General features: G+C 33.1%; 2 protein-coding genes across 3 annotated transcripts in view; one reads left to right on the forward strand and one right to left on the reverse strand.

Moving 5' to 3' along the window:
* Tgfb1i1_0 (transforming growth factor beta-1-induced transcript 1 protein) overlaps positions 1 to 12980 on the reverse strand; it is a 28864-nt gene extending 15884 nt beyond the window's left edge. The window contains exon 1 of the mRNA XM_011179115.3: positions 12424 to 12980. Coding sequence (XP_011177417.1) covers positions 12424 to 12426 — 3 coding nt within the window. The 5' untranslated portion in view covers positions 12427 to 12980. The remainder of the gene's footprint in view (positions 1 to 12423) is intronic.
* The window catches only part of LOC105208991 (uncharacterized), a 49873-nt gene that overhangs the window by 22890 nt on the left and 12084 nt on the right, over positions 1 to 14899 (forward strand). For both annotated transcript variants that reach the window (XM_029038206.2, XM_011179117.3), the window contains one exon: positions 12988 to 13129. In XM_029038206.2, the coding sequence (XP_028894039.2) occupies positions 12988 to 13129 (142 nt within the window). The remainder of the gene's footprint in view (positions 1 to 12987; positions 13130 to 14899) is intronic.

Consider the following 14899-nt stretch of genomic DNA (forward strand, 5'->3'; position numbering starts at 1 on the left):
GGCTTGCTCCTACTCCGTAAGGCTCGACCTAATTGAAAGTGAAACCGATTCAGTGCTTAGGAGCAGGAGTTCTGAATACAGTTCGCATTCAATCAGCATACTTATTGATATAACAGAGGATACCATAGCAAAAGAGAATAAGAAGAGGATGAATACTCTGGAAAAAATTAGAGTTTATAGTACCTTGGAAACCACTTAACGGATGTCAGAAAAGTAAATGTGTTCTATACGTGGAAAAGCCCTGTCTACTTAGTTATAAAGGACATAGTGACTTATCTATTGAATTAAAATTGGAACAGATATTTTCTTTAACTTTTTGTAATCCTAGTTGGGGTATAGATTAGGAACTGAAGTGACATTTCTTGGCTAAATATAAATTCAGATGGTTTTTAGTAATGTAAAGACGACCACTGCAGGAAAGAAAAGCCTTTCTATAAATCCATATGACTAGGATCTTCGCGGTATGTATAAAGCGCTACAGAGCTCGTATCTGGCAATACTATACATCTTTGAAAGGTCTTGACATAACGTACAAAACGACGCTATGCATGATTAGTTTGGATATTGCGTTCAACAGTGATAGACGTGTAAACATGGAGTTTACTAACGGCGAAATTCGCGCTATTTTAAAGTTTTCCTTCGTTAAAGGCAAATCCGTTAGAGAAACTTTCATAGGGTTTGGGGGATGGTACTCTATCACTTCGAACTGCGGAGGAATGGTTTCGACGATTCAGAGCGGATGAAAACGACACCATGGATAAGCCATCCCGCGGAAGACCTGTGACGACTAATACCGATCAAATCATGGAAAACATCGAGTTAGACTGGCATCTCGTGACAATGCCCAGGAGATGGAAGTTAGTCACCAAACCATTTTAAACTATCTGCAGAAGGCTGGATACACAAAAAAGCTTGATGTTTGGGTGCCGCATGATTTGACGCAAAACAACCTTCTTGACCGAATCAACGCCTGCGATATGCTGCTGAAACGGAACGAACTCGACCTATTTTTGAAGCGGATGGTGACTGGCGATGAAAACTGGATCACATACGACAATATCAAGCGAAAACAGTCGTGGTCGAAGGCCGGTGAATCGACCCAAAAAGTAGCCAAGCCGGGATTGACGGCAAGGAAGGTTTTGCTGTGTGTTTGGTGGTCTTGGAAGGGAATCATCCATTATGAACTGCTCCCATATGGCCAGACGCTTAATTCTACCATCTATTGCGAACAACTGGATAGCTTGAAGCAGGTGATCGACCAGAAGCGTTCAGAATTGGCCAATAGGAAGGGTGTAGTGTTTTAACCATGGCAATGCTAGACCACACACTTCGTTGATGACTCGTCAGAAGCTACCGGAGCTAAGATGGGTGTCCGGACAAGTGATTACCACCTGTTCCTGTCCATGGCGAACGCCCTTGGTGGTGTAAAGTTGAACTTAAAAGAGGCTTGTGAAAAGTGGCTGTCCGAGATAAGGAAGGGGCTTGCCGTCTAGATGGAAACAGATTATCGAACGAAACGGCGCATATTTGAACTAAATCCGATCATTCAATAAAGAGCAAAAAAAAGCGGAATTTGCCATCCTAATATCTGTTCGAAATTACCTTCTAGGTCACTAAGATAAGGAACATCACAACCTCCTACAAAACTAACCATACAAAATTTCTTAAAAAGTACTTATGCTCTTTTATAATAAAACCTCAGATATGTTTATGTCAAAAGAAACTACTCTATGAAACTATGGACTAATTAACCATTGCATATGCAGATAAGAAAAGTAAAATAGTTTTAAAAAGAAAAAAAGTTAGTAATAAACAACACCGAAGTGATGACGTCATATTCATTTCAATTACCAGCGAGTTATCAGCAAACAGCAGTAATGCAAAAAAGATATAATTCTAATCAATAAATGAGCAAACAAATGATGGACACATGGGTAAACACATTATAGTATATATTCTTTATACATACATATGTACATTATGTATATATGTAGGGTATGTATTTGCACAAAAACTTAGATAATGTATTGTGAGTCCCTAGAACGTGTTTTTAGTTGTTGTTGAAGTGAAATACAAACCAAACTGAGAAATGTGTCACACATTTGCAGATAGGCATCAACACTTAGAAACATGAGTATATTTAATAAAATTTATATTGCCAAAATATGCGGGCCATAAAAAATAAATAGAAATCACCAAAACAATCAAACTGACATCGGGAAGTGGCACCGCCAAAGTCTGAACAATAAAATATTGTGTTAAATATTTATTGGGACTTGCATATAGCAAGTGTTTTTTGTTGTTATGTAGGTATGTATATCAAATATATTTATATGAACTTACTGTTCCGGTACCTATAGTTCTGCGAAATTTGAGTCATAGAACTTTATTTTTATTTTTCCTTAGAATTAATTATTTTTGTAAAGCCTGGAAAACGAGTTAAATTTCTAGAAATTCATGCATATGGGTGGTATTCAATCGGAAAAAAATCATTAAAATAACAATGAATTGTTTTGAACATTTTTAAAGAGAAGTATTACCTTCTCAAGACGAGTTTGATTAATAAATTTTACAAATTATTATTACATTATACTACACAGTGCAACACATTTTTTTAAGCAAATTTGTAATTATATATATTTTGAACAATTTTTGAAACATTAAAAAACTAAACAGCGCCAAAAAGACCCATTCTGCTGATAGAGGGTTAATTGTTCGAAGAAAAAATATTTTTCCAAAAATTTTGGTACAGATCTCTGGCAACAATATAAAGCCTAATTTAATGTCATAAATATTTTTTTTAATTTAAACACTAATTTTAACTACATAAATTCAACATCGGTCCACTGTAAGATTTTTTATTTTTGAGAAAGATTCATCATCTGTTAATAACATTAAAAACTACCATCTTGACATGCTTACTATTCATAGAAAAACTAGAAATTTGTTACATAGTGTTATTAAATTAACCAATTCGTCTCAAATCCGACTTTAACAGCAGTTAAGCTGTGTCAGAAACAACAATATTGAAGAGACCTGAATTGAATATGCTGATGAATGGCAAAATATCAAATTTTATTTAATGAAAAATTGAAGCTAATAGCTTGACATGTATGCATATATATACATCTGGATATATATATATATATAACTTACGGCTTATATATATATATATATATATATAGATAGGCATGTATTTATACTCGTATGCATACAATTAATATTGACACTGACATCTTTACTATTCAATTCAGATTTACATAACTATTGAAGACACGTTAATGTCATTTGATACGTCAAAGATTTACAAATATATTCATATATGCATTAGGGTGTGGCTGTGATGATTTCTTAATCATGCTATAGTTATATTCAATTTAGAATATTTTTCCTATAAACGTCGTTACTATTATATATTCCTATAATATATCAGGTAGAAATGCTGAGAACAGGCTAGATTATATAGTGTAGACATTCTGATATCTTATTCTACCTCAATATGGAATAGAATAACCTCAATTGTGGAATATTCCTTTGCTTCTGGTCAATTTTCATGAGATCATGTAGAGTTGTTGTTTTGGTAGCGGTCGATAACATTCCCGAAATAATTTGAGGGACTTCTGCTGAGCTAACAGTTCTTGGTCGGTCTGTCTTTTAGGATTTTCAATTAGGATTTTCTAATTCTGGCTCGTTTTCATTATGATAAAGTGTAACATTTTGGTGCTTAAAAGTAAAGGGTGATTTTTTAAGAGCTTGATAACTTTTTAAAAAAAAAAAAACGCATAAAATTTGCAAAATCTCATCGGTTCTTTATTTGAAACGTTAGATTGGTTCATGACATTTACTTTTTGAAGATAATTTCATTTAAATGTTGACCGCGGCTGCGTCTTAGGTGGTCCATTCGGAAAGTCCAATTTTGGGCAACTTTTTCGAGCATTTCGGCCGGAATAGCCCGAATTTCTTCGGAAATGTTGTCTTCCAAAGCTGGAATAGTTGCTGGCTTATTTCTGTAGACTTTAGACTTGACGTAGCCCCACAAAAAATAGTCTAAAGGCGTTAAATCGCATGATCTTGGTGGCCAACTTACGGGTCCATTTCTTGAGATGAATTGTTCTCCGAAGTTTTCCCTCAAAATGGCCATAGAATCGCGAGCTGTGTGGCATGTAGCGCCATCTTGTTGAAACCACATGTCAACCAAGTTCAGTTCTTCCATTTTTGGCAACAAAAAGTTTGTTAGCATCGAACGATAGCGATCGCCATTCACCGTAACGTTGCGTCCAACAGCATCTTTGAAAAAATACGGTCCAATGATTCCACCAGCGTACAAACCACACCAAACAGTGCATTTTTCGGGATGCATGGGCAGTTCTTGAACGGCTTCTGGTTGCTCTTCACCCCAAATGCGGCAATTTTGCTTATTTACGTAGCCATTCAACCAGAAATGAGCCTCATCGCTGAACAAAATTTGTCGATAAAAAAGCGGATTTCACATTTCGAACCGAACACTGATTTTGGTAATAAAATTCAATGATTTGCAAGCGTTGCTCGTTAGTAAGTCTATTCATGATGAAATGTCAAAGCATACTGAGCATCTTTCTCTTTGACACCATGTCTGAAATCCCACGTGATCTGTCAAATACTAATGCATGAAAATCCTAACCTCAAAAAAATCACCCGTTACAAAAGCTCTATAAATATAGGACAGAACTGGACATTTTAATCCTAAACAATAAAAGATATGATTACCAGTACAGTAGTAATAGGGCAGAATAGGACATTTTGGACTGTAATTACATTTTGATTACTCAGGATTACTTTCATAATCTCTCATATATACATATCCTCAGCTATAGATTAGAAATCATGTTATTTAAAATATTTTAAATATAATTGCGGTAATCATAAACATTAAAGATAGATAGTAGTTCTAATTTCTATACTGAATTACAATATAAGTAAAATTTTTTTAGTTCCAACAATTTTTAACAACAAGTAATTGTCTAAACAATCGCTAGATTGCCTGATTATGATTACTTTTTAAATTTATGATTACATATAAAGTAATCGTTATGCTAACTACTGCTCTACTCAAGATTACTTTCACTTATCACCAGTATAAACATATCCAGAGCCTTAGAATATTAGAAAATATGTAATTCAAAATATGTTATGCTGTAATCATAGTAATAAAAAGTAAGATTACAATTATAGTAGTTGATTGAATTATCAATTTAGAAATTTCTAAATACCAAAATTAAGATTTCTAAGTAAGATTAATAAGATTGCCTAGATAACTAAGATTGTCTAGATTACAATTACTTTTAAAGTGTAATGGTAATCGTAACAATTACTGTTGAAGTAATGCTTCTTCCAACTAACTTACGGCTTATAATTACAGTAAGTAAGAATATGGCGTCCTAATTACTCTGTTTTGAGATAGACTTATTAGAACCCTAGAAAGCACAAATACCTCCAAATACTTGTTGAATACTTGACATGATGCAATCTCCCGAGTCTCATAACTCATTTCACTTATTATGATAAACATTTATTATATATAGTATGCAATAAACTTGTGTTTACTTTTGCAATTAGTTCACTGCTAGCAACTGAATAATGCACACGTTTATTAATATATTATCATACATATGTATGTATGTATATAGTCCGCTTAAATTGCGGATAACCATAAAAGTTATAGAAATGCCTGCTTAGCACACCCTGCGGCCACCGGCCACCAAACTACGCAATCGAAGCTATTCTGCTAAATACTACAATCAACGCTAAATTTTTATTGCAGTTAGATCATCGACAGAGTTAGCAAAAAGAATTAGACACACACACACTCAGGCGCATGTGTATATGTATATATGTGTAAAAAGAAAGAAATCGAAGAGTGAATAAAGCGAAAAAGTAACAAAAGATAAAACGCGTGCAAAACTAAATTGGAAACAACAAACAAATAACTGTGCAAATAAACAACAATAATAACAATAACCAACAAACATGGCTTAAGATATTCGCGCAAAAATAAACAAAATTTCGCCAAAATAACAAAAACAACAATGATAGTGGTTGTTATTCGAGTGTGGTCGCCAATTTTCTACACGTTTTGCAATGTTATTCTTTCATTTTTGTTTTTGTTGTTTTTTTATTTTCAATATTAATTTTTTGTGTATTTTTCGTTTTAAATGTCCTTAAGGCTAATTATTATTTTTTTTTGTTGATTTATCGCATGTCTTTGCTCCACTAAAGTCGAAAAAGTCAAAATATTGAGCAGATCATGTGCCAGCCGGTGTTTATATATAAAAGTATATAGCCATATACATATGTATCTACCCATTGCCTAACCGATTATATATATATATATATATTTGGCGTAGGAACCGCTTTAAGCGATTATAGCCGAATCCACCAGAGCGACTCTCACCACTCATTCCTCCTTTTTGCTTTTTGGCGCCAACTGGAAACACCAAGTGAAGCCAGGTCACTTTGCACTTGGTCTTTCCACCGGAGTGGAGGTCGTCCTCTTCCGCGGCTTCCTCCAGCGGGTACTGCATCGAATACTTTCAGAGCTGGAGTGTTTTCTTCCTTCCGTACAACATGACCTAGCCAGCGTAGCCGCTGTCTTTTTATTCGCTGAACTATGTCAATGTCGTCGTATAAATCGTACAGCTCATCGTTCCATCGTCTGCGGTATTCGCCGTTGCCAATGTTTAGAGGACCATAAATCTTGCGCAAAACCTTTCTCTCGAAAACCCCAAGAGTCGTCTCATCGGATGTTGTCATCGTCCACGCTTCAGCGCCATACATCAGGACGGGAATAATGAGCGACTTATAGAGTTTGATTTTGGTTCGTCGAGAGAGGACTTTACTTTTCAATTGCCTACTCAGTCCAAAGTAGCACCTGTTGGCAAGAGTGATTCTGCGTTGGATTTCAAGGCTGACATTGTTGGTGTTGTTAATGCTGGTTCCCAGATAAACGAAATTATCTACAACTTCAAAGTTATGACTGTCAACAGTGACGTGGGAGCCAAGACGCGAGTGCGGGTGTTTGATGACAGGAGATATTTCGTCTTGTCCTCATTCACCACCAGACCCATACGCTTCGCTTCTTTATCTAGTCTGGAAAACGCAGAACAAACGGCGCGGTTGTTGCTTCCGATGATATCAATATCATCGGCATACGCCAGGAGCTGTACACTCTTGTAGAAGATTGTACCCTCTCTATTTAGTTCTGCAGCTCGTATTATTTTTTCCAGCAATAGATTGAAGAAGTCGCACGATAGTGAGTCACCCTGTCTGAAGCCTCGTTTGGTATCGAATGGCTCGGAGAGGTCCTTCCCGATCCTGACGGAGCTTTTGGTGTTGCTCAACGTCAGCTTACACAGCCGTATTAGTTTTGCAGGGATACCAAATTCAGACATCGCGGCATAAAGGCAGCTCCTTTTCGTGCTATCGAAGGCAGCTTTAAAATCGATAAAAAGATGGTGAGTATCGATTCTTCTCTCTCGGGTCTTTTCCAAGATTTGGCGCATGGTGAATATCTGGTCCATTGTGGATTTTCCAGGTCTAAAGCCACACTGATAAGGTCCAATCAGTTTGTTGACGGTGGGCTTTAGTCTTTCACACAGTACGGTCGATAGAACCTTATAAGCGATGTTAAGGAGGCTTATCCCACGATAGTTGGCGCAGATTGTGGGGTCTCCCTTCTTATGGATTGGGCAGAGCACACTAAGATTCCAATCGTCAGGCATGCTTTCTTCCGACCATATTCTACAAAGAAGCTGATGCATGCACCTTATCAGTTCTTCGCCGCCGTATTTGAATAGCTCGGCCGGTAATCCATCGGCCCCCGCCGCTTTGTTGTTCTTCAAGCGGGTAATTGCTATTCGAATTTCTTCATGGTCGGGCAATGGAACATCTATTCCATCGTCATCGATTGGGGAATCGGGTTCGCCATCTCCTGGTGTTGTCCTTTCACTGCCATTGAGCCTAACCGATTGTTATTTGTTTAATTCGCCGAAAACTCTAGCAAACGCCACACTATTTTGCAAATCACTTATCGTCTTCGTCAAAATTGGCAAATAAAAAAAACAGATGGAAAATAATATTTTGCGATTTTTGCACGTACTTACATACGTATGGCTGTATATATGTATATCAAATTGGCATGGAAGTTCACCGGCAAAAAGTGCTTAATCTACAATTTTGCTTATATATAGATAAGTTTATTTACAAAAAATAAACATGATTACGTATTGATATACACATGTATATATGTAGATTTTACCGGCAATTTTAAGTGGACAAATATAATTAGAGAAACATATGTTCAGTACAAAATTGAGATACTACGTCATTTTCGGCATATAAATTCCAAAACAATCAGCTTACCAAATAACATTTAATTTACAAAAACCAAAACTAATGAGCATTTAAATCTACCAAGATGTCTTACATATATATACTAGCACTATATCAATATTAAATCAACTTAAGGCACCGAAATACTCATTTACGATATTTTAACTAGGACAATTTTGAACTAATTGCGCTCATTTTTTAACAAAGTTGTCATTACTATAAGGGGCCCAAGTTAGGTTATGGCTTTGTTTTCATACTTTGATTCCAGCTGAATTATCTATTCTAAATTAAGAGAAGTTTACGGTATTCAAAATAACATTGTATGGGAAGTAGGCGTGTTGTAGGCGATATTCTTAATTTTAAAACATAATAGTCAGAAAAAAAATACCAGTATCACACCCTTTATAAAATATTTCAATATGCCCACATGAGAACCATTTTATATATCATGCCATTAATAAAATTCGATGTTTCTGGTCTTATTCTTAACATAACCATTATATGGCGAGGTTAATACTCGATTTCTGTTTTCAAATTATAAAAAAATGCTAAGTTTATATTACAGTAGCTTAAGAGATATGATCCATACACATTCATTACTTTTAAAACAACACGTGGCGCTCCCTACTGTGACTTACTGCAAGAACTCAGTGATTAAGTTGCATATTCCTATTTTTCCATTAACTACATAAATATGGGCGTGCCAAATATTTCGATTACGCCAATATCATACACCGACCTCATCAAAATGTCGAGACTCATGTTCAACAAAATAGTTACTCTTCTCTTTAGGATCCTAAAAAATTAAATCCAGAAAAGTGGACAAGATGTATTAGGTATATTTTTTGATAACATAGCAATGATAGAAGTGGTTTCTGAAGACTAAAATGTTTAAAAATAAACAATCGTTATTTTGAAAAGAATTCTATATACACCAAAGGTTTTTCCAATAATGTTCAGAATATAAAATATATAAAATTGTTTATTTTTTTACTAAACCTTTAGAAAGGGTGTCAACTTTGGTCACAAAGATTTCAAAGTAAAATCTTAATTTAAATGTTATGTTGTATTATTTGAACAATTTAATTGAAAACATAAATCTAAAAGGTGGCAACTCTTATTAAAAATAGTTGAAGAATAATTATTCATATTAAACCGTGTGAATTTGAATATTATATTGAATTTAATTGACATCTTAACAGCTTAAAGAATAGAGTAGACTTCCGATGATAAAACTGAAAGAGAAGTGGAAGAAGAAAGAATTTTGTTTTCTTAGACATAACTGACTGGCCTAGTACCTCATATTTACATTCAAACTTTGTTTTTTTCCAACCAAAATCAAATATTTTTCTGCATTAAGTAGTTGTTTTGTATTTATTTACCAATATTTTACCCACATATATTTATAAATATTTATGTGGCCTTCTTGTAAAAATATATGAAATGGTTGCTTTGGTTGAGTAAATATTTTGGTGCTCGAATCAATACTAAGAACTATTTGGTTATTTGGCATTTTAATAAAATAAATAGAGTATGAAGTTTAAACAAAAAATAAGTTAGTACGACTGTCTCAAATATTTCTCTCATTTACGTAATTGCTGCTACCAAACTGCGATATAAAATTTCACAAATATTTGATGATTTTTAAAATTCCACCAAACTTGAAATGTTTTCAATATTAATTTTTCTATTTTTTGTTTTTTTCTACTTATTTTTATATTTTTTTGGTTTTTGTTTCGATACTTTTTTTGTTTTAATTTTTTTATATTTTTGTTTGTTTCGTGTTTAATTTCTTTCGCTTCCTTTGTTTGCCCATTGGCAATGGAGTGTTAATTTAGTTAACACTTTGCGTCAACAATCAACTGTTGTTCAATACGACGCGTTTTTGCTTTTTGTTGCCAAGCGGTTGACAGTTCAAGTGAAATTGTATGAAGGCAAAAAAGTGCTAGGTTCTCTTTTCAGAATGAGAGGGGAGTCTAATGGGTTTTTTAAAGAAATATTTATAGGTAAATAGTTTTAGATACAGGGCTAAGGGTTTGTTAAACAATTTTTAGCGTCGTTATATTGAATATATTATATTTGTATATTCTTAATTCCAATAAATAAATTTAAAAAATTCTTAAATCATCAACTGACAAATGACAATATATCTTTTTCTGTTGAACTGCAGATTTCGCTCTGCTAAAGTTTAAGCTAAAAATTATATTATTTATATTCGTCATTACCTCAATAAGGTTGATGACGTTGTGAAACGGAGATAATTGAAATCAAGCGATATGTAGAGCCCAACAGATCCTTTTAAACAACCTCTATCTAAATGGGCATAGATGGAAAGAGATGAATTGGAGTGGCTCTATATAAAAAAACGGTGTTTACTCAGGATTACTAGCTTTACCAACAAGAGCCATTATTGATCCGTTCTTCACTGAGGTCCAATTGAAACTCGTTTGCCTTAGTGGTGTAGTGGCTCAATAGTTCTAGATATGACCGTCTAACAATAATATGATTTTAATCATGCGGATGTGAGTTATTAACAACATTTTTTGACATATTTTTTTAGAATCTTGGTCTTGTGAAGGACAAGTTTTTCAACATATTTAAATTGAAACTGATTCCTTAGTCTATTTTCATATTTTCAATAATGTATGCAATAGCTTATACCTATTTTGTTATTCCAGTTTTTACTACACTCCAAATTACAACAACAAGAATATTATACATTAACCTCAATTTTCGGTGGACGCCTTGGCGTATGAGTAACTACTTAAGTACCAACATCTGTCCCCACAAATGTCACTCATACGACCTGACTGTCATGCAATGTTTAATTTCAAGACTTTTTATTTGACTTTAACTACTTTTTACTATATGATACTTACAGAAAAATATATAAATAATTATTTTTTAATAATATTTTAAATACTAATTATTTTCCATAAATATTTCAATCAAGTGGAAACAACAAATTCTACTCTTGCAATTGTATTTTAGCAAGTTAGTTTACTAAAGGTATAATTTTATGAGGTAAATGAATTAGGACATTTGTATATTTTCTAATAATTATCGAAACTGGATTTTATGCAGCTTCAGGCATTTGTCTCTATTTCATTAAAAAAGTAAAATAATATTTAAAAAAATCATTGGTTTTTCGTACATTTATATTTATACTTATACAAATTTTGTTAAAAAATAATAATTGAAATAATTACAAAAAATTATTATAAAAATTAAATATATTTCATATTTATATTAAGGTTTAAAAAAAAATAGAATTACAGATAAAAACTAAAAAAAATAAAAAAAAAACAAATTTGTAAATTAAACAAATTAATAACTCGATTATAAATATTTATAATTATAGAAAAAATAGAAAAAGTGTATTAATTAAAGTTTATGGCGCCTAAAAAAATTCACCAGTTTCAGCCATTAATTTTAATTTTATTTTATTTTAAAAATTATAATATTTTATAATGAAATATCCTCAACTATTTTTTGCAATAAAAAAGTTTAGAAAGAGAAAATATATAAAGCTTAATTTTGCAAACACGTGAAATTGCATAACTGTTTTTTTTATTTTCGTTATTTTTACCTTCAATTTTATTTATATTCAAACTTTTTTATTATTAATTTAGACATAATAAACTTAAAACAAAAATAAAATCAATTCATTCGCGGATTTCAACGCATAATCAACGCCTCTATTCACATGCAAATTCGCAAGGTTCATAATATCATTATACAATGATAAACAAAACAACAAAAATAATGACAGCGGACCATTAAGACAAAAAAACAATAGACTGTATAAAATATACGCAAACAATACTTTCTATGAACCTGTTTCCAAATAAGCACTGTGAAAAATTTCCATTTAAAAACATTCTCAAACAAATTGAGTTTGCTTTGAAAATCATTTTTTTTTATATTTTCAACAAAATTTTTTGACTTTGAAAAAATTTATAAGATTAAATATGCTTTTTTTTTGCCACTGTGCTGCAAACAACTGTAAATGGCATACACCACACATGTAATTCACCATCATTTTTTGTTACTCACCATTTTGAACGCTGATTTATGCTCCCTTCAAAATTTGAATTTACCGCTACTATGCTTGCACGTTTCACACGTTTCTTCCTTACAACTGTCTCGCGATTTTCACCAAACAGCCGAGCTTTGTGCCGAAATGAAATTCTGAAAGCCGTTTACAAAGCCAAGGAATCTCACTTGTTGAGCGCTTCGCTAGCTGTTGTTGTTGCTGTTGTTATTGCTTTACGGCTATTTTTTGTTGTAGGTTGTTGTTATTGTTGCTGGTGTTTGGCTACACTTACGTTGTTACGTGGTTAATGTTATTTTATTATATTTTTGTAATTTCTTTTTGTTGTATCTCACTGGCTGACTGAACTGCAGACGATTTTGTTATGGCGTTTCGGCGCGTTTCCTATTTTGGCAAAATTTGTATATTTTTACGCTCTTGGTGTGTAAAAAAGAATTTTTAGTTTAGTTTGAAAAAATTGAGATTTTTTTCCGTTAGATTTAAGATTTCTAAGTTTATTTTTTTTTTTAAATATTTCTGTCGTTATAGTGAAGTATACGAAATATTTTTTGTTGATTTTTTCATAGAATGCTACTAAAACAATTGAAGAACTACTCAATGCTTTCAGCAGTAATTTAATTTCAATGGCAGAAGGTGAGAATCCGACGAGAGTAGTACAACCGGAAAAATGCAATGGCAATGGCGAACGGGTGCGTGCTGGCGCCGAAGGTGAGTACAAAATGTTATTTGTGTGAAGAAAAAGAAGAAGAATGGGAAAAAAATAATAGAAAATCGTTACAAAAGGGATGTGGAAGTGTATTTGTGTACGCAAATAGAAATAACGGTATCATATGTAATGGAAATTATGAACTTTATCGATCATTTCTACTGCTGTTAATATGTAACGGGCGCATAGTGGGTTTAGTTGCATGCAGATATTGAATATTTATACCGCTACTCATATAAGAACACACACATGAATATTTAGATATCCACATTAGTGCCTTAATATGCCTTCGTTGTACCATTCAACGCGTTTGAAAGCTAAAATAATTGCTTTTAGGGCGACGAAGTCTAGCTGAGTTGGTGCTAATGCACTACAATTTAGTTGATCGACCTCTATATACATATATATATATGTGTTAGATATATATATAGTAGAATATGTAGAACTGCCCTTTGTATTTATGGGTTTGCCATCAGCAAGGGATGTATTTTATTAAATTGCGAAAACTAGAAAAAATTACAAATATTTGTCAGAAAAAAAATTACAGCGCGAAAGCAAGAGGAATTCAACAAATTAAATATACAGTGATGTGCATTGAAATAGAGCCACTTTCAAACAAAGGTTTTAAAAGAGAGTACATACATACAAATATGAGACACGGAGATTATAATAGCACCGATCACTTCTAAGAGTTATTTTTAATATCTGAATATAATATTTAAAGAAGTCGGATGAATAATTCAAAATGATCAATATGACTTTAATACAATTGAATCATAACGTTCCGGACACGCTCCAGATGATTGAAACTTCCTATGAAAGCTGATCACTGCCACGCCCACTTCTTATATATATAACCATGTTAATTCCCATAATCCACTTTGACATTGAAATCCTTGAAGTCATAACCATTCACTAACCCACTATTTCTCGAACACTAGAACACGACCACCCCTAATATGTATGTATATTGTGTGACTAGTTCACTTTCTTAAGGGATGTTTAAACTGGCTCTATGTAATACAAATGACAAAGAAAAAAGCTATAATATTAGATATAGATTTAAATCTTAGTACACATCCACACATGTCTCACTGCAACCCCATTGTGTGCCCCCTTTTGTGCAGCACAAATTGCGTTTCAAAGCACTCGCGTATGCAGTCGGCGCAGAATGAGTCGGTAATATTAGAAAACTATTCAATGTCACCAAAACCACAAAAGCCACCCGCTAAGATCGCATCGCATGCGTTTTTCACATACAGAGGTTTATATAAATACGTGGACATGCTTAAAAGCTTTATAAATTATTAACAAAGAGTACAAATAGAGAGCGCAAAAAATATATTTAATCCATATATATTCCTGCTCAGAGGCTAAACATTCGAGTATTTAATCATCCATAGATATAATTTTTACTGTGAAATACAAAATATATAAATAGTTGAATTCATCCGTTCACCAACTAAAATCATATACAGTTAGATCTAAGCTGCTGTTTCAGTGCGATCAAAACACGAATATAGATCATTAAAGCCGAGTTGTTCCATATGAACAAGGTCATTTGGACTCTAAAGTGATTATCTATTTTCATACTGCTGTAACATGTTGGAGAAAATAAATATATCCTTCCATTTGTAGGTATATAATACGGCTCCCATAAACTACCATTAAGCTCTTATACGAATCAGTTCAAAAATTAAGCTATATACACGCTCGTAAGAGTCTCCCACAATTTTCCACTGATATTTCAAAAACTGGGCTCAGAAACTGTA

The sequence above is a fragment of the Zeugodacus cucurbitae genome, chromosome 5, assembly GCF_028554725.1.
Source record: "Zeugodacus cucurbitae isolate PBARC_wt_2022May chromosome 5, idZeuCucr1.2, whole genome shotgun sequence".
NCBI classification, from domain to species: domain Eukaryota; kingdom Metazoa; phylum Arthropoda; class Insecta; order Diptera; family Tephritidae; genus Zeugodacus; species Zeugodacus cucurbitae.